Source organism: Salminus brasiliensis, chromosome 8 (assembly GCF_030463535.1).
Source record: "Salminus brasiliensis chromosome 8, fSalBra1.hap2, whole genome shotgun sequence".
In the NCBI taxonomy this organism is placed as follows: Eukaryota; Metazoa; Chordata; class Actinopteri; order Characiformes; family Bryconidae; genus Salminus; species Salminus brasiliensis.
Window position 1 is genome coordinate 18,136,267 of NC_132885.1, and position 25,012 is coordinate 18,161,278.

The window sequence follows — 25,012 nt, forward strand, 5'->3', positions numbered from 1 at the left end:
CCATGGTAATAACACCCACTTTACCAATCAAGATCAAACCAACCTCAATGTCTGAGGTTTTAAATAAAGACAAGCTCATCTAAAATCCCCTCTAATCAGGCTTTAATCTTCTGCAGCTTATATGCTGCACTTGATCCTACTTTTAGGCATTTGAAGTAGTAATAAAGGTAGGGGTGCTCAAACTTCTTCACAGGAATATAGTATTTTACAAATCATTTTAAAAGGCATTTCTTCATTACCTCCAACTCCCAATATTGATCAAATGAAGATCAAATATGTTTAAATGTATTAAAATGATTGGTTTCATTGCTACTGCCAATATCCAGATAAACTGCTTCTTCTAACCCACTAAACCACTTATCCAGAACTATTTACATTTCAAACACATTATACAGGTAGATGAATGTATGATTAGCAGTCTTGCACGAGGACTATCAGTATAGCGTAGTGTGTTACCCACTATGCTGTATCACCCTTTAGGATTAAGTTATGCGTAAAAACTGTTAAAAGTTCAAGAATAAACAGCACCCTCAGCTAGTCTGTGTTTTTGTTAAAAGAGAACACAAAAGACCTGACATGTTTATTTTTGTAATCTTAATGCACTTTTGCTCTTCTTTTACAGATCCATTTAAACAGACCAGTTAAGTCTATTCAGCTTTAACGCTGTTTAGCTTTCCTCAGACCTTAATGACCTTAAGTACATTATGTGGCTTTAGCTGGATAAATGTGCATGTATTTATCTTGCAGCATGTTATTGGTTAAAGATCATTTGTTGTTTTCTCAGCAACACAGTATCAACATTAATATGGTCCTATAGCAAAGGTGATCAGCAGATGAAGAGAAGCGTCACTGGGCTCAACACGTCCACATTTAATAGTTTTATGAAGTATGCACCTTAATGTAGTTAATATTTATTTTCACTCAAAAAACATTGCCAAGTGTAACATCAAATTTGTGCTGATGTATTACAAAATGAAGACCCTTATACACATTGTTTTTATAGCTGACCCAAGGAAGCCAAGCCTGGGAGATGCTTCCAGAAAGCTTTAACTGAATCCCTAAGTCAAATTTATAGGCTAACCACATAAGCAGTGCTGTGTGATCCCCCTCTATCCCTCGATCTTTCTGCAGACAGCTACTGGTCACTGTACACAGGATGTTCTCATAACCTCCCTGACACGTTTATGGGACACTGGTTTGGGGTTGATTACAGTGTTTGAAATCCAGGCATCAACTGGAGCAAAATAATTAAGCATTAAAAATATAAAGTATGACGAGTAGTCCTGAGAGGATTGCTTGCATGATTAACCATTGGGAGCATTAGGCTCTTAACAGTGATTCTTTCCGTGAGAACCCTTTTTGCATTGAATTTTTCCATTATTTTTACAATACATAAACATCATATTTTGGCAGTGTTTATTTCTGCTAACTGGTTATAGTGTGTGATAAATATAATTGAATGTTGGGTTAGTTTTGTGATTTGTCTATTGCAGCTAATCATATGTATAAAAGTACATTAAAAGGTTTCATTTAATGTTAGTTCAATCGAAGGTTTGTTCATCCACACCCAAACATGGCATTTTTAAAAGGGTATATTCCACACTTCTACGACAGGGCATGATGTAAAGTGTGCCCTAGCCGAATGTAAAAATGTGTAACAATGTATAGTGGGACAGGTGTACTCACGTTGGTGTGTCTGCGGGACTTGGCATAGGTGCTGATGCAGGCAGCAATGTCTTTGGACACACAGCGCTCATGGACTGTGTACTTGCATACTGCCAAGAATAAAAGAAAGAAGGAGTGGATTGTAAGAGAGGATTTTGATGAAGCTTAGATGGGAGGTTGAGTTGAGGGGTGTGAGATCACATTTTCAACTGTGCAGTTTTAAAGTAATCCATACTTGGCTTATCTGAATTTGGACTGTCACTATCAACACTAATGTACCAATCTACCCATTTTATAACACTGAATTAAGCAATTAAGGAGCAAACTGAAAAGTTTACACAAGAGTCATCAGTCCATCAGGCCTTTTAGACAATTCCTACTGTAGGTTTGAGTCTTCATTTAAATGGGAATTTTATGGGAATTAGACACTTGAGATAGAAAGCCAATTTAGAGAAGAAAAATGAGATGGAAAATGGGATGTTTTGTCATTGACACATCATATTGCAACTAGCCAGCAGAGGTGCTAGACCTGTGGTTGCTTCACTTTTGAGAGACGTTGCACTGTTCTTGTTTTCTAAAGTCAATGGTAACTTATGTTCATTCCTTTTGGCATGCTGGAGAACATCTCACTTGTTCATCCTATAACTTTGGGCCTCAACCACGGTCCTAAAGGTCCCCTGCCCTGCAAATATGTGTTTTTTCTCATTTCTATCACACTCACTTCAACTCAAGACATTTTCATTAAACCTTCAAGAGCAATGTAAAAAAAACATTATTTTGTTTGTGTCATGAACTACTTTTTATGAGGCAAACACCAGAATAGAAATAGTTGCCAGTTGCATTGTACTGATACCTGGACAGACAGGCAGATTTAAAGGGAACATATAGACTATAAGTGCTATATTATAAAACTATAAGACATAAAGGCTATAAGTGCTGAACCAGGCATTTCGCAACAAGAAAAAGTACTAAAATGTACAGGGCAATAGGGTATTCCAGGACCAGGGCTGAGAACCACCCATTACAGTACCTTATCATATAGAACAAACTCTTACGCGAGCAGCAAAGGCCTTGCTTCCGCACTCCTAAGAGCATTGTGTGACAGTAGTTACAGTACGCTGGCTTGTTGAAGTGCTTCAGTCTCCATACATGCTGCCCATCTTCTTGTACATTCTGAGAACAGGTGTTTACAACAGGATGTGAGAGAAGAACAGACTAAATCAATTTCTGTTACAATTGCACAGACAGCAGTATTCCAGCACTCAGCCTTCAGTCCAGCTTGAGCTGGAATTTCAGTAACCCAGACATGGACTCTGTCTCAAAGGTTTCATCATTTGATTATCACAGCAGCAGACACACAAACAAACCCTGCATCCAGATACAGACCCATACACACACACACTCGCACACAGGAACTCTGACTGTGACTCACCGTCTCCATGCCCAGCAGTACCAGTAGAGGTATGGTCGTCATCCCTCCTCTAATCCATTCCTCTAGTGTGACTGTTCCATCCCGGTCATAGTCAATCTCTTCCATCATCTCCTTCAGGATCTACAAGAGAACCACAACTATGTCCACCAAGAGATGGATCAAACCCCCAAAAAAGTACTGAAGTCAGACCATTTCTTCCTGCTGTACCTGCCACCTCACATTTGAGCTCTGTATGCTCACCTCATTACATTTTGGTCGTATGGCTTTCATTAAGACAGCAGGGTCTGGTGTCTTGTTTGAGGCTGTCTGGCCATCAAATTGCTGGCACTTGCACTAGATGCATGGACATTGTCTGCTCAAGTGAGTGTGACCAATAACCACAATCATACTGATATTGTAGCATCTCTTCAAACATTCAAACGTGTATTTCCTCACACAGGGTGAGATACAGTCCCAGTTAGCTTACCGGTCGTAGTTCTGTGGAATCCCATTCCAGATATTCTGCTACATGGACCATCTGATTGATAATGCGGTCGAGTTCCTGAGTGGATAGGCATGACAGAGCAATATGCTGCAGTAAATATAGACTGATAATAAAAACCACATGTAGACTGAAACCACTCTACTCTTGCATGCTCTTCATCTTCTACTCTATGTGGGAGCTTTTATCCATCTTTCTTTAAATAGCTGTTTAAATAAACATCAAATGATCTTTGAGTTTCTGCCTTAACCTCTTAAACTCTTTATTTGACTTTTTGACTTTTTATCCTACTGGTCCTGCAGGATCTCTCTCTCTCTCTCTCTCTCTCTCTTTTTCTCTCTCTATCTATCTCTATTTCTCTCTCTCTCTCTCTCTCTTTCTATATATATATATATATATATATTATTGGGGTATTGAAAAATGTTATAGGGTATTTAAAAAATACAACATGTATCATGTGTCAAAGTTTGGTTCTGTAATTATCTTGAATGCAACCAACAATGCTCATTCCACCATGTGCATTTAAAGGGGCAACCAGGTGCTACAATTTCCAATCTATAGCATAATGCAATATGGTGGTGTCTTACTACTGACAAAGAAGTAGTTGTGTTGTGTCAGGTCCAGACGTATGCCAGAGCATCAGGAATACATACATACATACAGATTTGTTAATTAAAAAAACAAAACAATGCTTATATTAGTAAATTGACAGTGTCTACTTAATAAGCCCCTAACACATCTGTTAGCATGTCAACCAATAATAAAAGAAACCTGCACTTAGTTTAGTCTTAATTTTTTATTTTCAACTAGATGTGTAAAAATCCTAATTGCAGCATGTATTTTCCAAAATCACTAATAGCATAAACTTCCGTTTAACAGTTCATGTGGCAGTGTTTGATTTGTTTATGCGACAGAATACATTGTTTTTTAATGAAGCAGTGTTTCTGAATGTAGTGTCCAAAAGTCGAAGAAAATTAAGCTCCTTTATCCCTGCAACTTTCCTGTGCCGGTTGAACTAATGTTAGTTATGAGAAAAAATATATACAATATATAAAAAGTGAAACAATATACAAATCAGGGTCTATAGGCACTTATCCAGTACTCTTACATTTCTGGTAGATCCAGAAGAGAATGTGGTGTTGGTGCATACCTAATTAATATTCCTTCATGTATTATTGCATGATCCATGACAGACTGCAGTGGTAACCCATAAATGCACACCAACTGTTTGCACATACGTCAGGTTGTGCATGGCCCAACATTGTCTAAACCAAACTGATCTAAAAACTGCTATGACAAAGTAAAATTGCTAAAAGACTCAACTAACAATAAAATAAAAAGGTTATATTTTAAGAATTCGCAGTCAGCTAAAGCAAATAAGGGGCAGGATACAGGGAGGGAATGATACACGTCATGGTACACTAGTGTAAACAAAAAGACCAGCTGCTTCCTTCAATTTGATGAAGAGTTGACTTACTGAGCTGTCCAACAGGCCATTTCCATCTGTGTCGTATAACCGGAACATGACTGCAGAGCGAGAAAGGAAAGAGAGGCGAGAGATAAAAGAGCCCATCTTTTAAACATCTAACACCCTCACTAGCACCCACAGGCCACCCATGGAGAAAAGGGATGCATTAGTACAACATAACTACACTGCTGTCCTGAACAGCGGCGGTTAAGACAGATTAGGTCTGGACTGATATAACTCCAGCTCATGCTAAAGTAGTCAGCAGAGCAGGCAGAGCTTAAGGTTGCCAGTGCTGAGTGAGGTCAGGAGCTGGACTGAGCCAAGACGTGAACGTGTGAGAGCAGGGTTCTGGCACTTTCTGCCCGTCACTCTCACTGGCTGAGGCTCAGCCTACAGACCAACAGATCTCATTAAAGAAATGCATTTAAGTTAAAGTGACAATTCAGTGAAACATCACATTTACACCATTTCCAGCCAAGACATGTCTGGCATAGATTGTTTACTTCAAGGCTGTAGCTAACATGCAAAAATTGTGTGGCTTGTTCTAATTAGTAGATATACGCTTCTTTTACTTGTCTATTACTTCAGGACACCAAGCACATCGTAGCTGATGAACAGCATCTAAGTTTGAATAAAAATGAATAAATTAAAATGTGATCCTCTAAAATTCTTCCTCTAAAGATTGCTTTAAAGGGCCCATATCCTCCATGTTTTTCCTTGAGGTCCACTTAAAAAGGTTTCTGCAGTTTTATGTTCCAGACAAGGTCACAATTCATTTTTATGCAACTGTTTTTCATCCACTCTTTATCTCGTAGACTGAAACATGCTGTTTCTGCTACTGTGCTTCTGTTTTGATTGGCTGACTTGTTTTGTGCCCTATTGAAAAAGCACTAAAAAAGAGACTTGTGACCTGCAATATGAATGGGTGGGGCTAAACAGTGGTAGACTGATAGATAGATAGGTAGATGGAGATATTGGAAACAGTTGACTCACACTCTAGCTTATCCTCTGGAGTCCCTCGCTCCAGCAGGGACAGGTAGCACACAATGTCCTTCAGGAAGACCACCTGAGGTGAAGGCATGCCAGAGCTCTTCTGTGGGGACGGACTTCTCCTCATAGACACTCCTTTCTCTGACCGACTTCGCTCTGAGGGTTACAACAATGATTGTGGGTCAATAAGTGATCTCCTGAGACAGTCAAAAAATTAAATCTAAGTGTCTACCTATGGAAATACCCCAGCCTATCAATCAGGGCTGGTCAACACTGCTTTAAGAGTGACGAGGGGAGTGCCATCTACCCACCCGGAGAAAGCACAGTCACTTGCGCTCGCTCGGACTCAAAGCGCCATGGCACTCGTGACCTCTGGGCTATAGTCGTAGTCTAGCTGTATAGCTTATAGTATTGCTGATCACCAGTGCCAATAACCTTGATGTATTTTCCTGTGTGACAACCTGTTGATGCCACTTTCTCATAATGGAAGCCAGCGAGCAGCTGCAGAATAGGTCAGTAAATGTCAGTAAGCATCTATGCAAAACATGTATTTCTGTCCAAAAGTTCCATGTCTTCAATCATTCAGGTGGGTAAGAAAATAGAGTAATTTGTTACCAGCATAGTGGAAGAAAACTAAAGTATGTATATTTACAGACCTGGCGAGAGTCTTGGGGAGTTGTTGGTTTTGGATGGAGCCAGAGCATTGCTGCTGCTGCTGCTGGTCACTGGTGCTTTGGGCTGTGTACAGGGTGAGCGGTGAGGTGCCCCTGGTGTGTGTCCACCTGTGCCTGAGCGTTGAGAGGAGGAGCGAGAGGAGCAGGGGGAAGTGGTGGCACCTGAGCCTGGAGTTATCCCTGCAGAGTGCTCCGGAGTGTGTCGACCCATAGCACTCAGAATACTTTTCCCATTCATCCCTAAGACAGCAGGAACAGTGGAGGAGAGAAAAAGAAGATGGAAAAAGAGGAGAACACAAGGAACCTTTACGAAGTGAGCAATGTTGTTGAGACGCTGGGGCAATCCCACACACACCACTGCAAGGTCTAAGTACAATGCTGTAAGAGAAGAACACTGATGCTCTCGCTACACCACGGCAATGGTCGCACACGGACGACAACAACACTTGTACTATAAGTCACAGGTCACTGTAAGCACAATCACAATACTGCCATGAATATTCTGCAGGAAAAATGCAAATTCTTTTCCAGCAAATGTTAAACACGCCTGTCAATCACAAAAGGCAACAAAGCGACAGCAGGTGGAGGACTGTGGCGTCTTTAGAGCAAAGAGCAGCTGATGAGCAATGTCTTGTTGTGCTTGTTGATGCCACACTGTAATGGTACCTGTTATAGGTGCACAGGCCACTTCTGTCTGTATAGAGATTCCTGCATCAATCGACTTGGGTTCTGCAGACACAGTTGGGTCAGAGAGGAGGAAAGACACAAGGTGCGTGGTGGTGCGAGTTAGTTAGAGAAAAAGGAAACTACAGCGGTGTGTGTTTCTGCAGCATTCTAACCAGTGGAGTACTGTATCACATATTTACGAGGCATTCCAGTGGGGATCTCTAGATAACATTCCTTGGTTATTAAAAGCTGGAAAACTACTGGATATTGCAATTTAAAGTGCCAAGTTCAGCCCTCCTGGCACTAGATGGCACTATTGACCATCTGCATAATGTCTAAAAGCCGTGGGGGAGGGGACTCCAAGTACAAGCCCACCACCTCCCAAACACAGGAGGTGGGCTTTTGGACAGAAATTCTGCAACATCTTTAAGCTTGGAAAGGGGCAAGATCCATCCATCTGGCCCCTTTTATTCCGACAGCCACTATAAACTGTGAGCCAGCCAATTTGAGGGCAAGCCTTAACATGTAGCGCCAGAGCGAAGAAGTAAAAGAGCAGCAATTGGCCAAGAACCTCCCTGTAGCTGTGCTTGGAGTGTCCAGACGCTCCCCTATTTAATTATTTTAATCGTGTTGTGTCCTATTTGCCGTGTGTCTGAGGGTATGTGTGCATGTCCTTTCACAACCTGTTTACATAGTTTCAAGCAAAACACCAATGTCCAAAGGTTTGTGGACACCCATACACCCATATACACAGAGATTGTCTAGTCTCTGTAGAGAAGCACTGCCAAAAAGAATATGACTCTCTGGAGCAGATAAACATAAACCTATGGGCTAATCCATGTCTAATGCCAGACATGAGCTAGATGGGTATAAAGACCCCAGCACTGTGCTGTGGAGCAGTGGATCTGTGTTCTCTGGTAATTACTGTGTTCCATCCAATACTTCTGGTATGAGTTGGGAAGTAGGGGATGAGGTAGGGTGGTGATACTCCAAAAGCCATTTGGACATTTGGACCCATAATGTATGAATTATGACATAAGTTGCTTTAAAAGTGTTCTGCAAGATTCAAAACATTCTGGGATTTTCAAGATGAATTACACAAAACTGACCTGAAATGGTACCTGTAAGCAGCTAATTTTTGCGGGTATTCTAATATTATGCATATGCTAGACAGTAAAAAATAAATCCAGGGATATTTCTAGAGATGCTATATTTGTTTGGGTGATTATAGAGAGCTCTGAAGTGATTTTTGAGTGTATTTACCCAGCAGCGAAGCTCCGGCACGGGGAGCATCAGGGGAGCCACCTCCACTGTTCTTGCTCTTGAACGAGGTGAAGAGGTGCTGGCATAGTTCCTCTGGGATGTCATTCTCTAGGTAGGTGGTCATGAAGAGCTGGAATCCCTCATAGTCGATAGGCTGCAAGGGACAGGCAGAGGTATAATGAGAAAGAGGGAAAAAGGAGGGGAGATGCAGAATGGCCTGAGAGGCAAACTGAATGTTCTTTGTGCATATGTAACGGCTGCTTTTCCAAACATTTACTCATCTAATCTGGCCCAAGTAAATTATAATAGGAGGTGTCTTATAAGGCTATAAGCAGATGAACTGTGGCTGTTATGCTTCCATGAAATGTTTTCCATAAGTCCTTTTTTCACTTAAATGGAAAAAAAAGGATCTTTAACATGTAATAGAGAGTATAGCAAAAACAGGTGAACCTCAGAGAAACAGATAAACAGCAAACAAACAGATTGATCAAAAAATACACCACATAAGGTTATAAAGTAGGTAATGACAGGGTAAGCAGTTAGGCAGATAAAAAAAAGCACTGGCTGTGACCTTTGTACTTAAGTAGACAGTATGACCTGCGCGTGACTCTTTGATTAGACAGGAATGAGAGTGAGGCACCGGTGCATTATGTTTGGGCATGTAGACACACTGAACCACAGAGCATGCAAACCCAGAGGGCATTGGCTTACTTGGTTGAGAACGTCTTGCTTCTGTTTGGCATTCAGAGGGATGAGGAGAGGGTAGAGGCAGAAAGGGAATTAAGTTCTACTGGAAGGAGGTGCAACGGATGCACAAGGTTCCGTGAACTGTTGTCAATCTGCTGGTTCTGCTGTTTTTCTGAACATTAGAATAACTAGCATCTTAAATCAAAACCCATTTTGGTGAAATTCATTTTTATTGCATGACTGTTTTGCTGCAATTTCATCATTCTCACTCTTCAAAACACAACACCATACTCCCATTTTGCGAAATACTCTGTTTGGAAGCTGTCTGGGAGACCACTGAGTGGCTTGCAACTCTCTGCCGTTCTTTGCCATTTTTGGGGCTGATCTGTTCCATGTCTTACAAAAAAGAGAAACAAAAACAGAGAAATGAGAAAAGGTGCAGCTGGAAGGCGGAGGGCTCTGGAAAGGCAGAACTTGTGCCGAAATCCAAAGTAAAATCCATTAAGTCAGTCAGACTGTCTAAGGGCTGGGAGCAGAGCAGAAGAAAGTGAAGACAAGAATACACATGTTCCAGTCTCCTTTGGGAGAGACGCCTAGCATGAGTGATGCTGGCATGCTGCAAATACATGAAACACGCTAAAGGCAGTGTGTGCCAAGGCAGCCCAGGAAAGTGTATCAAGCCATAAATAATAAACAAAGTGAGACAATATGAACAAGCAAGACTTTCTGAAATATCTTACATAAACCAATACGCATTATTCTGACCACCCCAGTGTGGTTGAAATGTAACTGAAATTGTTTGATTTTGGAATCATACATACTCTTAAACCTTTTAAAGTCAACCTAAAATTAGTATGGGCCACCCCCCCCACCCCCGCTCTTGATAAACACAATTCTCCAGCTCATATTTAAAAGGCAAAATCCTTGTTTCCATCAGAAGGACCTTTCCCAGCCTCTAAAACAGTGATCCTCAATCCTGCTTTTGAAGAGCTGCCTTTCTGTAGACTTTGGATCCAATCCTAATCCACCCCACCTGATCCTACTAATTACTGCCTTTAGAAGTCCTTAGCTGTGTGCCCTATTCACTATGCCCTACATGCGAAAATCCAAATCACTATATAGAGCACTACTATAAGGAACTGAATTTGACAAGGTTGTGACCAACTTTCGAGGTCACTGCTGTGGGACAGCAGAGAGCATTGCACAAACAGTCTGAACGTCGGCACAAACCAAACATCTTCAAACCAAACAGTGCGATGGATTATGGGTTTTCCATATGTGTTTAGTGTACTATATATATATATATATTATATATTACGGTGGAATTGCTACAGTTGACTGAATATCATGTCACTTTGTTTTCAGACACCACTACAAAATGGTGGAACCTCTAAAATAGTGCTGGGGTCTGAATTCACTATATAGAAAATAGGGCACAGTTTTGGAAACAGCTGTTGGCTGGCTGAATGGGGTGTGTAAGATTTGGGTTGCAGGTGAAACCTGCAGTAAAGGCGCTCTCTATGTCTCTCGTTTTCATTAATATCCTTTAAGTACTCTTTAAAATCTAAAAATACAAGAATTGATCTTTTTCACTCTTGCAGTGTTAATGTATCAAGCTGTTTTGTTTTTTAATTAAACGTCCATCCAAATTCATTTTTTTCATTTTGTTGTATAAAAATACTGCCCATAAGTTTGCTAATTTGCCTTTGTGGAGACATGTACTTTTGGCTAATTGATGCATCACACACCACCTCATCACACACCATCACACAAAGCACTATGCAGTATGTTTAAATGGCGTTATTTTTTAAAACGAGGTATGTTTAGCTCCATATTTACAAGATTTGAGTATGATTCTGTGTTATTGTCCTATTTTTCCACCCCACTCCCAAATCACAAGCAGTCTTGGCAGTCTTTATATGATCATATTGTCATTGAATTTTGCTATAACAACGCAAAAGTAATGGATTGTGCTGCACTAAGGTTATAGAGTCATATCTGTCTTTCACTACGAGTAAGGTCGTTTGTTAGAGTGAGCTGCAGTGAAGCGATGATGGTAACAACAGAAATTTCCTATTCGAAGTTCATGAGTGTAAACAGTTTGAGAGGGGCCTTTCCCCCCATAAAAGTAACAATGTGCTCATAAAAAAAACATTGGGCCATTTACTTAACCTTACTCAGTGAAAAGCTCTGTATTATTAAAACTGGAGAACAGCTGTACATAAATCTAGACTCTAAAGTTGACATGAGGCATTTTGACGAAACCTCAGCACTCAGAAAGAGACTAGTCACCAGAACATGTAGGGTAGTGTAATTCAAGCAATTCATACTTTGCAATACATTAAACTCCTTCTAAAGATATACGGACTCGAGAAATGCTCTTCATCATTGAGAAGATCCATCTTTTTTTTTTACAAATTTTCTGCTGTGTCTGGTTCCTTGTCATGGCAGCAGCTGTGAGCAGCTCTGAGAACTCCTGCACCTCATATTTACAACCCAGCAGTATTAAGTCAGTCATGGCTCATCCATCACAGAGATATAGAGTGCTATCGCCAGTAGGAGGGCAGCTTCCTGGCACTGATGGCATGTCACCAACATTTGAAGCCATTTCTAAGCTGTGCCTGATTTACAGGTGGTCACTATCTGACAATGATGAGCAGGCAGTGGCCCCACCAGTCCAGTCGGCGCTGGCTGCAGACCCACTGACTGCACCAGTACCAAGTCCATATCGATCTAGCCAAGTCTTTGGGTCACAATCAGTGGCGCCTAACCCAGACGAGCTTGTTATTTATGTGAAGTTCGAAGGAGGCAAAGAAATATAATGGCGACACTCCATAAAGGAAATGATAAATGTCTGTGCCTGCTAGTCTTTGTTTTCAAGATAGCATGATGCATGAGCTTTGTGTTGTGTCAATGTGGGGACAAGGCACCTCTCCCTCATGGAGGCGGATGACTAAGCATTTCCGATAATGACCAGAGGTCTGAAAAAGGCTGTATTGGTGTTCCGCCATGTCACAGCCAAAGGCTACGCAGTGTTTTTTTTTTTTTTACAATGCATTTAATCAAGTGAGCTCATAGCTCTTGCCTGTGCTGAGGGAACGTACCTGCTCAGGGTTGTACTTGGAAAGCACACCATTTCCATGAAACTCCTCCAAAACATCTTTTAGCTTCTTAGAGGAATCTGTATATGAAAGAAAGATAAGGATAAGATAGAGATGATATTACATAAAAAAGGTGACATCCAACTTTTTTAAATATTCATAATAATAATAAAAAATAATGAATTTTTTTTTTTCAGGGTTTTTCATGGTGTGTTTACTAATTCTACACATGACACATGCAACAGATCATTAGATTCTTCATGTTTTCATTTAAGGGTTTGTCCATATAAATACAAAAAAACACTGCTCCACAGCTCAATGCTGGGGGATTTATATACTTCTAGCCCATGCCTGGCATGGTGCCAATACATATATGTTTATCTGCTCCAGAGAGGCCACGTTCTATTGGCAATACTTCTTTACAGGGACTACACAAGTTGTATGTGTGTGTGCATTTGTACATCTGTGTCGGCAATAGGTACAACTTGACTTATGCACGCATTAGAAGGTCTCCACAAACATTTTGACAAATAGTGCATTAACAGTACTTGTACATCTCTGTCATTCCCACTGCTTACTGTACTATGTAATTCGAAGTGGGCAGGAAAACGCTTGCAAGAACTGTGTAATGCAGCCTAACCCAAGTGATATTTGTGTACAATCTTGTCATTTTACTCCACTGCGTCAGTCCACATGCTTCTTTCACTTTCAGTGATGCTTCTGTTTCTCTCAGCTTGTCCAGAAATGCATGTGTAAAGTGTGTAGAGATGTCTCAAAGCACAAATGACACTTCCTGACTGAAGGTGAAGCCTAGGAACAAGAAATACCTTGCACTATGCTGCTTTGACATGAGCAGAACAAAACAGAGCAGGCCTCCCTTGCTTTACTTTGTTTTCTCTTAACCACAAGGTTTGACACTGTGTCATCATGTCGGTCAGTAGCATCTGCAAGAACAGAAAAGGCTTTTTTTTTACACATGCATAATCTTTCCTTCCTCAGGTTTGATGGGGGTGATTCCGGTGCCTCTTACTGGTGATGTGTTTGAACCGTTTATACCTTACTTCTCACATTTTGCAATCTGTACTCTGCGTTTCAGGGAAAAAAAGGGAAAAAAATGTATAATGATCTCCATATAGTGCTAATTATTAATTGCTGCAAAATGTAGGATGCGGGATGCTTAGGTGCTTTATTAATGAATAATATGAACACATTAATTTAAAGGGGGTAAAGTAGTTCCACACTTATAGAAGAGCAATAACGAAGGTCAGCTCCAACTCATCCAAAAGCTATTGGATGGAGCTCCATTACTCCACAGAACATCATTCCACTACACAGTGCTTCCTAAGATAGTTCTTAGATTTGTGCTTGTCCCAGCAAAAAGTCGACATCAGATTCATTATGTGTTTTTTGTCCACAGCTGTGCTCTTATAATGGTGGATCCCATTGTCCCATAAATTGAACAAATCCTAAGTAAGAAACCCACTGGTGAAGGTCAGAATTTTTGTGAAAACTGAGGATGTGTGTTTTCAGAAGACTTCAGTGTCTTCTTAAGAACAGTTGGTGAATAAGACCTAGTGAACTAGCTGCTCCAGAGCATCCCATTGTACTGGCAATGCATTTCTACATCAATTAGTCAAATTGTCCGTGCACAGTTGAATAGCTGTGTCAGCAATTGGAGCACCTTAAAGTAGCTGAATTGGATAATTCTCACTTTTTTATATACTGCATATTGTCGCTGTCCCATGAAACACCTATCTTCAAAACAGTGAGTTTACAGGAGAAGGCATAAATGCTTTTAACTTTAAATGGAAGTCAGTGTAAAATATGAGTTTATTCCATGTCATTTAGAGCATTTCTTTTGGTCTATTTATCCAGAACTATCACAAGATATATACAATAAGAAAGCTAGAGAAAGGTAGGATATTGGGCACGAAAGTAGAGATATTAATTAATATTAACGGAAAAAAACATAACTTTGCAACTCCTGAAAGTTAGTATTCAGTGGGGTGGAAGGTATTTCACCTCTAAACGGAGGGATCTGGCTCAGTCGAAACTGTTCACTAAAAATAAACCCATGAGCGAAAGCCAGAGCTCACCCCCTCTCTAACCTAAGCAAAAATGAGTCATCCTTCATCAGGTAAACCCCTAAACAAAGCCAACTGGTGGTTAATGTCATAGGAAAGAATGGCCTCACACTTGCATTGACTGAGTCTGAGATTTATGAGCTGTTTGTTTAGTTTCAGGTCACAGTTCCATGTAAATGACAGTCTTTGCCGTGAAATGCCAGAGGTCAGAAAGAGAGGAGGAGTAAATATAAGGAACAAGGACTGGCGGTTAGAGGCTGAGTTTTATATATACGTCTAAAGACACTCCACTAACGGTGAAGACAAGAATTATTACTGGTCATTTATTGGAGACAAGATATAAGAAGCACAAAAATATCCCAGCAAATAGCGCCATTAAGCAAGGCTAGTTATTTCAGTAGGACTGAAACAGTAGCATCTACAGAATTTTTGTTCCTTACATCTGAGGAGATTTCTGCTGGCCAGCAAAAATAAATAATAATAACAGTCAGTAAACAGCAGTTTTTGTGTGGCAGCAAATGTAAGTGCTATGAATGTGAGTGAAGCCCCCATCAGCTGCTCATTAAATATACCTGACAAGTATATTTCACTGTTTATTAACACCACTGCGTCAAAACAACCCACTATTTAGTACCTAGCCTAGAACACTCACACACACATACACACACACACATATACCCACACCACAAGCACATGGTGTGTACATACACTTGCCCTTTAATACCATGCATGGGATGTATGGATCAGGGCAAATGTATACAGGGCAAATATATAATATTAATTTATAAATAAAAAAAATATATTTTTAGCAAAGAAAAATGATCCTGCATTGTAATAAAAAATGTCAGTTCAACATAAAGATGACTTCTTTTATCACATTCTTTACTGTAACTGGATTTATTCCACTCAAATAAGTAAAATGCAAATGTTTAGTTTAGTCTAAGTAAACTAATTATGTATGCCTTTACACTACAATGAATGTGTAATCATGCAAATATTATTTTCAGGCAGAATAATTAATAAAATATTGTTTTGTTCTCCAGTTTCACCTACTGAATAAGTTATGAGGGCTAGCATGATGATCATATCAGTCAGTAAAGAACTGTTTACATTTTACGACCATATTCAATTATACATGCCCTGGCACAGTTTCCCAAAACCTTAAATGACTGTGAAATGAAAGTGTTCAATGTGAGAAAGCATCCTGTTCATACTTTTGGAAAATCCAACCCTTACCAGTTTTAATACCAGTTAGTGTCTTATCATTTTTTCATCATAGTGTCTTAATTTGTTTTAGCTCATTATGATGTTTGTAAAATATACAAAGCTGGTTTAGCATTTTAACATATCTGATAAGGTTTGTTCTGGCTTGCAGACAGATATTATGGAAAGCAATAAACCAAACATTAATGCCACTACGGCTGTAACTGCATATAATTCATACATAATTTTACAATTATTCTCCACTGTTGTAAGAATAATTGCAATAATATGTATCTCACATAACTCACATACACAAAAAATATATGTCTGGAGTATAAAGTGTTTTGCATCAATAACAACATTAAAGGCTCCTGATGAATTACAGAAAAGAGAGTACTAGCAAGGCATCAATACATTCTGTCAATACAGCCTACATTCCCAGCAGTGCTTCCTAAAAGCCCAGAGGGCCAGTTTCAGGGATATTTACACACTGTGAAATACCCTCAAATTACACATTGACCTGGACATTACCTTAAATAGGTGCTTTGCAGGCACAATCATTTGAATGACTAAGAGCTTTAATGAACAGATAAATGAGGTGACCTAACCGTTCAAACCATAATTTTCTTGAAGAAAAGGAGAAAATGAATTATTTGTAGAATTGGATACTATTGGAGTAATTGGAAATTGGAAATATTGAGTAAAATCAACAACACACTCCCTTAAAAGGTGTTCTGTAAAGCAATGTTGTACATAGAACCACAACAACTCAAAGAACCATGTGAATGTTTAGTTTTTTTTGCCTGGTTGAATAGTTCTTCAGTTTATCTCTCTGCTCTGAGATTCATTACTGGAGACCCTGACAGCACTCATCACTGCAGTCTGTATGAGAGAGTTGTTTGGTCCTTTCTGGCTGTGCAGCGGGAAACATATTGGTTTTTCTTTATTTATAAGGCACTCTCCCACCATTTGCCCATGGGCAATTTAATGCACAGGCTTACCCGGGCTTAAGCCCAGGGGCCTAGAGTACTTAGGGGCTTCCAATTGGCCATTTTAAATGAGATTTATTTATTTAACCTCAACCCACCTACAGACACACACCAATAGTTAATTGTGACTGCTCATTGGCTGGATTTTTTAACAAGGTCTTTCTGTAAGATCTCTGTAAATAATAATAGTTATTATCAGATGCACGTCAGCGGCTGGATCACCTGTCATATTCTGAAAGGTTTTACTGAACTGGATGAATTTGCACCAGAAAGCTTTTACTTTTAACCATCTTCACTCAGCCTGAACCTGTTTCATTTGATCTTAGTATATTTTCAGTTTTTGCCTATGATTTTATACTTTTAGTTCATAATTGCATTTAGATTGGATTATTTCTTTATTGATTTATTTATGTGTGTATTATCTTAATTGGTCCCTGTTTTATGATTTGTTTATGATTGCACATTCAGCCACATTGGAAATAAGGACCACCCTCAACAGGTGAAAGTACGGGTTGATTGTTTAACTGATCTATGATGGAAAACCTCTTGGATGTGGATCTTTTAGAGCCCTTTAAAGAGTTCTACTACTGTTACGAGTTAAAGATGCTCTTTTTCTACTGTATTTATCTACTATAGAACCCGTATTGCTAATATTAAACACATGGCTAGTGTGAAATGGTACACAGTGATTAGATGTGAAAACTCCAAGATGATGTTCAGGACAAGCATAAAAATGTACCAGCTTGACAGATGAGCAAAAAAACCTTTTTTAAACTGTCTTCCCAGACTGAAATCAAGTCCAATCAGCAAACCAACTGGAGCAGCAGATCATCAGAAGCCCAGACAGAGCATGCTGAGGTTTTGCCGTGTGGATGACTCATTTTTAGTACTTACATTCGCTGTACTGCTGCAGTTGGGAGAATTCGGCTGGGCTCAGACACACCCAGCTCCCGTCACCCATCTCGCCGGCCGGAGTGTGTGTGGCGAGGAGTGGGTGTGTGGAGACGATAATGATTAGCCCTGGTTGAGATAGGATATAGAGGTGAGCAGGTCTGGCGTCATCCCAGCTCCTTCTGTGAGCAGATGGCAAAAAGAGGTGGCACCAGAGCGGAGAAGCGTAGGGATGGGGAGATGAGGGGACGAGTGCAGAGTCAAGGTGAAACGGACGAGGTGTGACAGGTCGGGGCTGTGATTTGCACTGCAGGGATGTTCACACAAAAGATCACAGCAAGGCTGAACGGATGACCTACAACCCACAATGACCTACAGACAGAAAGAGACAATCAAATCACAATTAGACATGCTCCCAGTGTAACTCAGTGTCTAATCAGGTACACTCAAATTTGATAACACTACTAGCCATTCCTCAGTTAGAGATATGGACAAGCATGTCAATTCATAAAGATCAGCTGATTGCATTTATTTGTGTAATTCAACCTCAAATGTACATTATCTCGCTATTCAGCCTGCAGTAGTACTGCCCACTCACTCATACTGAAGCTTTAAGGAGTTTCTGTCCAGACGTCTTTTTGAATGAGGGATAATATAAGCAGCCAATCAGAACAGAGATATTTACTGTTTGCGTATATGTTGCTTATTCTGTGTAAATCCCATATTCACGTATTTGTGTACTCTGCATTTTACCCATCTGTGTTCACACACACACACACACACACACACACACACACACACACACACACACACACATACACACAATTGAACTAGTGGCAGTGAGCACACTAACCCAGAGCGGTGGGCAGCCAACTCCAGTGCCTGGGGAGCAGAAAGGGTTAAGGGCCTTGCTCAAGGGCCCAACAGTGGCCATCAATAGCTTGGAGCTCTGTGTCTTAAAAATATTAAGGGAATGGAAAATGAATCATGTCAATTTTGGTCAATATTATGCAAATATTATTCATTTCCTTTTTTTAATTACATAAAAAAAAAAAGAAAAATACACATGCAAATTGTGGGTATCCTGGTCAGAATATCTAATAATATGAACTGTTAAGCAATTAAAAGATGACCTGCTCTCCAAAATGTACAAAGTTAAATATTAAAATTAATACATTTTAGCAAGATTGCTTTTTTATGTCCTCCCTTACAATAAATGAGCCTGAAGCACTTAGAACTTACCACTCTCTTCGTCAAGTATTACAAATGTTTTTTTTGTAGTCAGCTAAGAGTCTTTCAATTCTTCTTTAGGTGATTTTGCCTTTTGTTGCAAAAGTCTTCTAGTTCTGTGAGATTCTTGAGATTCTTGAGAGTCATTTTGCTACACTGCCCTTTTGAGGTCTATACATAGTTAAATTTTGATGTGGTTTCGAATGAGAGACTGTGAGGGTCATGACAGAACTTTCACCTCATGGAGGTAACCCACTGTGGATTTTGAGATGCGTTTAGGATCCCCATACTGCTGTAGAAGCATTGATTTTACATCTTCCGCTTCAGCTTCCTAATGGCGACTGTGAACAAACCACAGCCCTAACAAGCTCTAGGTCTGAGACCCTGGTAACTCTCAACTCTTCTGCTGTACAAATCTTGCATGGAATGCCTTTGCTTTTTTTCACTCTAACACTGCACAAAACAAAACTACTAAATTAATTCATCTTACTAGCTAAATGTTTGAGAATAGTGTTGGAGTTCAGTTCATGTTCCACTCACTGTAACTATTCACTGTAACAGTCTTTTTGGCCAGGGGAACCCAAACATTTGTATGACACATATATGATACGGCCCCTTTTAAACAACTTAATTTTGTTAAAACCACATCCAGCTGCCCTTCTGTTGAGATATGAGTTCAAAGCCCCACTCAGCAACTGGATCACATGGGCCAGGCCGACCTCTGTGCTCAGCGTGCAACACCAATCAATACATCTCTCTCTCTCTCTCTCTCTCTCATTCCCCTCTCTCTGTGAGAACACAGTCAGGCTTAGCAGAATGAAAAATCAACAGCCGTTTAGCAGGACTGCCATGGGGAAGCAGACTATCACAGGATATCTAATCTCTGTGCGGAGACAAAGCAAGAAGAGCAGCAATGATGAAGAGGGCAATGGTGATGGTATCCCTCGGTGATGGCATAAGTTACAGCATGCCAGAGCAGGCTGTTCCCTGTAGGTTTACATGCAATGAAGTGAGGTGAAGTATTTGTTTTGTGGGCTACGGACAGACTCCAGAGAGAGGCAGAATAAAGATTTTATAATGTATCTGAGCACATGCTTTATCTCTGTCTAGTATCCAGCAGCAGGTGTTACGACACACAAATTAATATTTCTACAGGGGCTTGTGAGATCAGCACTATGAATCAAATGCTATTAGAAAAATGCTACAAAGTTCTTCAGGCATTCTGACCACAAACAGTATATATATGTCAGTCATAACGGCATACTGTTATTTAGGTACAGTATTACTGTACAGTTGCAAATTCATGTAGTGCAGTGGCTCCCAATCTCAGTACCCTACTCTCTACATATCACTCACAAGCTCATCATGTGCTGGGTCAGATGTCTTAGAGCATAGAAAACGCTAAATGTGCAAAGCAAAAAGGTCCTCGTGATTGGGATTGGGAACCACTGATGTAGTGAGTGTATTGTCGCTGTCCAACAAAACCTAAGATCTCAATTTAAAATGAAATTTCTTCATAAATCTGTAATAGAAGCTGAAAGCTGCTTTTTTTCTTTTTTTTATCTTGCAGTTTCAAACAAACATTAGTCTTCCTGCTACATCCTCTAAATCATAATAATAAATAATCATAAATAATAACCAATTTTTCCGACTTTAATAAAACTTCAAGAAAGAATTTCATTATTAAAACACTTTTGAGTCTTTGAGAACTACTTTTCTGTTGCTCCATATTACAGCATAATTTATAATTCATACATTCTCTTGCAATAGCAGTTATGAAAATGACTAAAGGCTTGTGAGAAAATGGAAAGAAGTAATAGAGCAACAGGACAGACACAGAGGAGAAAAGAGAAAAGAGAGTAGAGTATCAGGAGAAATAAAAAAATAAAGTTTAGCTCCTAACTAATTTAACCTAAATAAACAATATCTGTGCCATGTCTAAAGGGACACTTATAATAAATATTGTCTCTAAATTAAGTTCTGTGAGTGTAGATTTACACCCTGTGAGTGAATGCTTATGGTGTGGTAAAGTGTTTAAGGGTCACATGTATATCAGTTCAATATACATGTGTATGTGCAATTTGTGATTAAGCAATTCATTAATGTGCTTAACTTAGCTAACAACAGGCCAACAACAGGCCAGCTTTTTCACACACACACACACACACACATACACACACACACTTAACAAAAAAACATTCACAAAATTATTGAAGATTATTTCTTGCACAAGTAGTTTATAAACTACTACATAACAACAGTCCAAGCCTTTTTCACACACACACACACACACACACACACACACACACACACACACACAAACATACTTAACGAAACGTTTTTAGTTTAATTATTAGATTATAATTTCTTGCGTGTTATTATTCATAAACTACTGCACTGCTTAGTGGTGTGATCTATAATATACAGTGCACTTTAGGCTTACAGCACCTGAGCAAAAAGGCCATGAAATATGTCTTTCTTTATCAGCCCCTTCTTGACCTGAATATACACTATATGGACAGAAGTATTGGGACACCTGCTCATTCACTGTTTCTTCTGAAATCAAGTTTATCCTGCTTTTGTTGGAATAACTCTCTACTGTCCAGGGAAGGCTTTCTGCTAGATTTTGGAACATTGTTGTGAGGATTTGATTGCATACAGTGATAAGAATGTTCTTTAGTAAAGTCAGGATGTTGAATGATCACCAACCCAGCTCATCCCAAAACTGTTGGATGGAGCCTCATCATTCCAGAGAACACACTGCTTCCGAGCTCAACTCTCGGTGGCCCTGTACCCCTCTAGCCCTTGCCTGCCCATGGAAAAAGCTTGATTTTGCGGTAAGTAACTATTTTGAGTGAAGTCTTAGATTATGCATGACTGTCTTGTTTTAAGGTCCAGTCATAACCTGGTATTTGCACTCCTGCCACAGATCCACCACCATACTTCACAGCAGAGAATAGCTTCTTTTCTGATGGATCTCGACTCTTTTCATGCCAAATAAAGGTTTACAAAAAGTATTTTCTCCCCTTGATTTTAGTTTAAAATAAAGCTGATAATCAACAAAGACCTGTCCCTAATGTTCAATAATAGGCAGCTTTAAAACACTGTGCCTGGAAAGGGGAAAAAGGCAGCTAGATAGCACTGAGTGGGAATGGCCAATGACAAACATTTACAGTTATAAAACTAAACTAATAATGATCATTATTTAGAATTAAATTCAAACTACAGACTGATATAGAAAGTGGATCCTTCACTACCTCAGGGACTGGATGCACTTCGCACTTTAACTGGAACTCCCTCTACTGCACTCAAGCTGTGTACTGTTCTCTCTAGCTGAGCACTAGCTGCTGTACTCATTACTGCACTGCACACCTTGTTTACATTACAAACACCCAACCTTGTCTACCTCAGCATACACAATTGTCACTATTGTCCCTGCACTATTCTTTACCTATGTCCTTACCAGGGATTTAGCCTAACAGTGTTTTGGTGTACTGTACAACCCTGTATTAGTATAATAACAATAAAATTGAATTGAATTGAACTAGTGGACATTCATGTGTATGATGTTCCTTTGCATGTTTCATATACGAAACTAAATCTAAATTTCCAATGTGCAAGAATACAAACAAACAAACAGCCATCCAAAGTGGTTGTCTCTTACAGGGCATGTTAAGCCTACAAAGATGGACACTAATTAAATCTCTGATTTAGATTAGGTTTGATTAGTGATGATTATTTGTTATATAATTAAATGTTCGATTCAATTACAAAGATTCTGATCAGGCTATCTGCTGTTCTTGAAATGACAAGGGCCAAATGACCGTTAATGCATTTGTACAGAATACATCATTTGGATGTGAAGATCTTGTCAATTTATTGGTAATTAAAAATGAATATACACGCTCGTGAATAAATAATTTTCTTCAGATAAAAATATATACTCTCCACAGATATGACTCTACATGGATGTATCTGATTTTTCCATCTTAACCTTACCATAGCTTTTTTAGTCCATGAATTAGGGGTATTATTTTTGTTAGCGTCCCATGACTTCAGGAGTTATGGATTTGCCTCTTTCTTGGAACGTCCGACGTCAGGAGTTAAAAATAGATTACTCTGTTATTCTTATGAGATAACCATTCCTCACTGCACAGATGCAATTCATGAGCACCTAAAAGCTCGGCAAAGTCTGACAGTAGATTTGTTGGATTCTAGTTTGCACAGATTAGATTCAAATGCTTGTAATAGACAGCAGTAAAACAAAAACAGCAGAACAAAGTGACTGTTAGAATCATAGTTGGTAAGTGAACTACTGTTAACTTAGTAGTTAGCTGTATACGGAAAGTGTGAAAATGCAGTTGATTGCTGTGGAGAGGGATTTTTTAAGTTTCTGATTTTTTTTATGATAATATATAAACTAGTATCTACACTACAAGTAACTCTGTGGTCGACAGCCTTAGCTGTAGACAGAAGAGTGTGAATAAACCACCTAGCAGCTTCAACATAAGCACTCTAACATTAAGGTCTTTACTCAAAGCGGAACAGTTTCTATTCATGAAAGAGAACGATAGGCATTATACACCTGTTGCATTGTTACAGTCAGAAAATGTACAAAAACACTCAAACCACAAATCTGTAACACCATCTGCCGCTATGCTTACAACCGCAATGAAAAAGTCATCAACACTGCACAGTCTCTGCATTTAACCCATCCTCTGCACTGAACACACTAGTAACTAGGGCATTGAGAACACACCTGGAACTGTGGCAGCAACCTCAGCTCCAAGTTATCAATTGAGGGTTGGGTGGGCTCAAACTGATAACCTTCCCATCCCACTTCTCTAACCTGTAGGCCATTGCTGTCCCCAGTTGGGTGATGAGGGAGAGAAACCAGGTCACATCAGATAATTTAGTCATTTCCAATTCCCACCCACTAGCTAGGTCTTCCCCCTATCACACAATGCTATCAGCGCTGGGAGGGTGAAAGCAGATGTGATGAGATGTGCATGAGTGAGCTGTGCTCTGCCTAACTTTAGCTGATACATAATTTAATCCAGAGTCCAGCTGACAGCAGACAATTTCTCCCTCATCAATTATTTTCCCAACCTCCTTCTTCCCTTCTACCCTGGTCTCCTATTTCAGTAAGGCGAATAAACAAAAAGGAATAAACAAATCTCAGCTTCCTTTACATTTGTCTCCTCTTGCAGCTTTATTTGGGGATTTAATGCATTTTCATAATTTAGTCATTTTCTATTTCCACTCACCAGCTACATCTTCCCATTTCACATGATGGGGAGTCAAATGAATCCACCCAAATGCATCTTTTTTTTTTTCATCTGCCACTGACAAAATGTCATTGGACAGCTAATAGATGCCTGTACTGGCTAGTGTACATAGTGAATGATGGGGAGAAGAAGGTACATCCTATCCACCCAGAAAGAGCAGGGCTAATTCTGCCCTAGTGGTGTCAAAGAGATCAGCACTCTGAGCTAAAATAATTGTCATGGCCTGCTATTAGAGCAGGATATTCACTTCTCCTTGCCACTGCTGACCTAACTGCTAATTTCAGCTGTGTACATGTAGCCGTATGCAAGTGTGAACTTGCTGCTGCAACAGCTACAGCTTATCTCCCCTATGCAGCTAAAACACACACACACACACACACACACACACACACACACACACATTTCTCTGATCTCCAGATAACAATGGGGCCAGGTCCACTGTCAGTGCTTTTAATACACATTAAACAGCCATGCAGTTTCAGATGCAGATCAAATTCAGGAAAGGGTTTTATTTTTTTTCCCTTTCACATATACATTTTGTGCCTTGTGTTTGAAATATATACAAAATAATTCCATACTATAACAATAATAATAACAGGGAGAGGAAGGAGAAGGATGGGTCAATTTCAGAACTGTTTAACTGTATTAATGAATTAAATGTAAATAAATATTTATCTGAGCATGGTAAAGGACTTGGTGGGCTTGTTTTAGGGAGGAGTTTGTATTTTTGTTTTGTGCTGTATGTACTGATGGCTTGCAACGGTATGAGATTTTAATGTATGATAAATGTCTCAGAAATTAACACAGCTATATGGTATCACAGAACACAGTATGCAGTATTTCACAATTCTACTTATTATTATTATCAGATCCAATTACCCTTAAATGAATGTATTTTAA

General features: G+C 39.6%; 1 protein-coding gene across 3 annotated transcripts in view; it reads right to left on the minus strand.

Moving 5' to 3' along the window:
• The window catches only part of dgkg (diacylglycerol kinase, gamma), a 96,024-nt gene that overhangs the window by 58,215 nt on the left and 12,797 nt on the right, over positions 1 to 25,012 (minus strand). Inside the window, exons 2-13 of one of the 3 annotated variants that reach the window (XM_072685915.1) lie at positions 17,598 to 17,966; positions 12,431 to 12,507; positions 9,351 to 9,371; positions 8,640 to 8,793; positions 7,377 to 7,439; positions 6,693 to 6,950; positions 6,040 to 6,192; positions 5,056 to 5,105; positions 3,564 to 3,638; positions 3,098 to 3,217; positions 2,721 to 2,838; positions 1,687 to 1,775 (exon numbers count right to left, since the gene is read on the minus strand). In XM_072685915.1, the coding sequence (XP_072542016.1) occupies positions 1,687 to 1,775; positions 2,721 to 2,838; positions 3,098 to 3,217; positions 3,564 to 3,638; positions 5,056 to 5,105; positions 6,040 to 6,192; positions 6,693 to 6,950; positions 7,377 to 7,439; positions 8,640 to 8,793; positions 9,351 to 9,371; positions 12,431 to 12,507; positions 17,598 to 17,664 (1,245 nt within the window). In that variant the 5' untranslated portion in view covers positions 17,665 to 17,966. The remainder of the gene's footprint in view (positions 1 to 1,686; positions 1,776 to 2,720; positions 2,839 to 3,097; positions 3,218 to 3,563; positions 3,639 to 5,055; positions 5,106 to 6,039; positions 6,193 to 6,692; positions 6,951 to 7,376; positions 7,440 to 8,639; positions 8,794 to 9,350; positions 9,372 to 12,430; positions 12,508 to 17,597; positions 17,967 to 25,012) is intronic. The other 2 variants (XM_072685916.1, XM_072685917.1) reach the window with 2 other exon arrangements.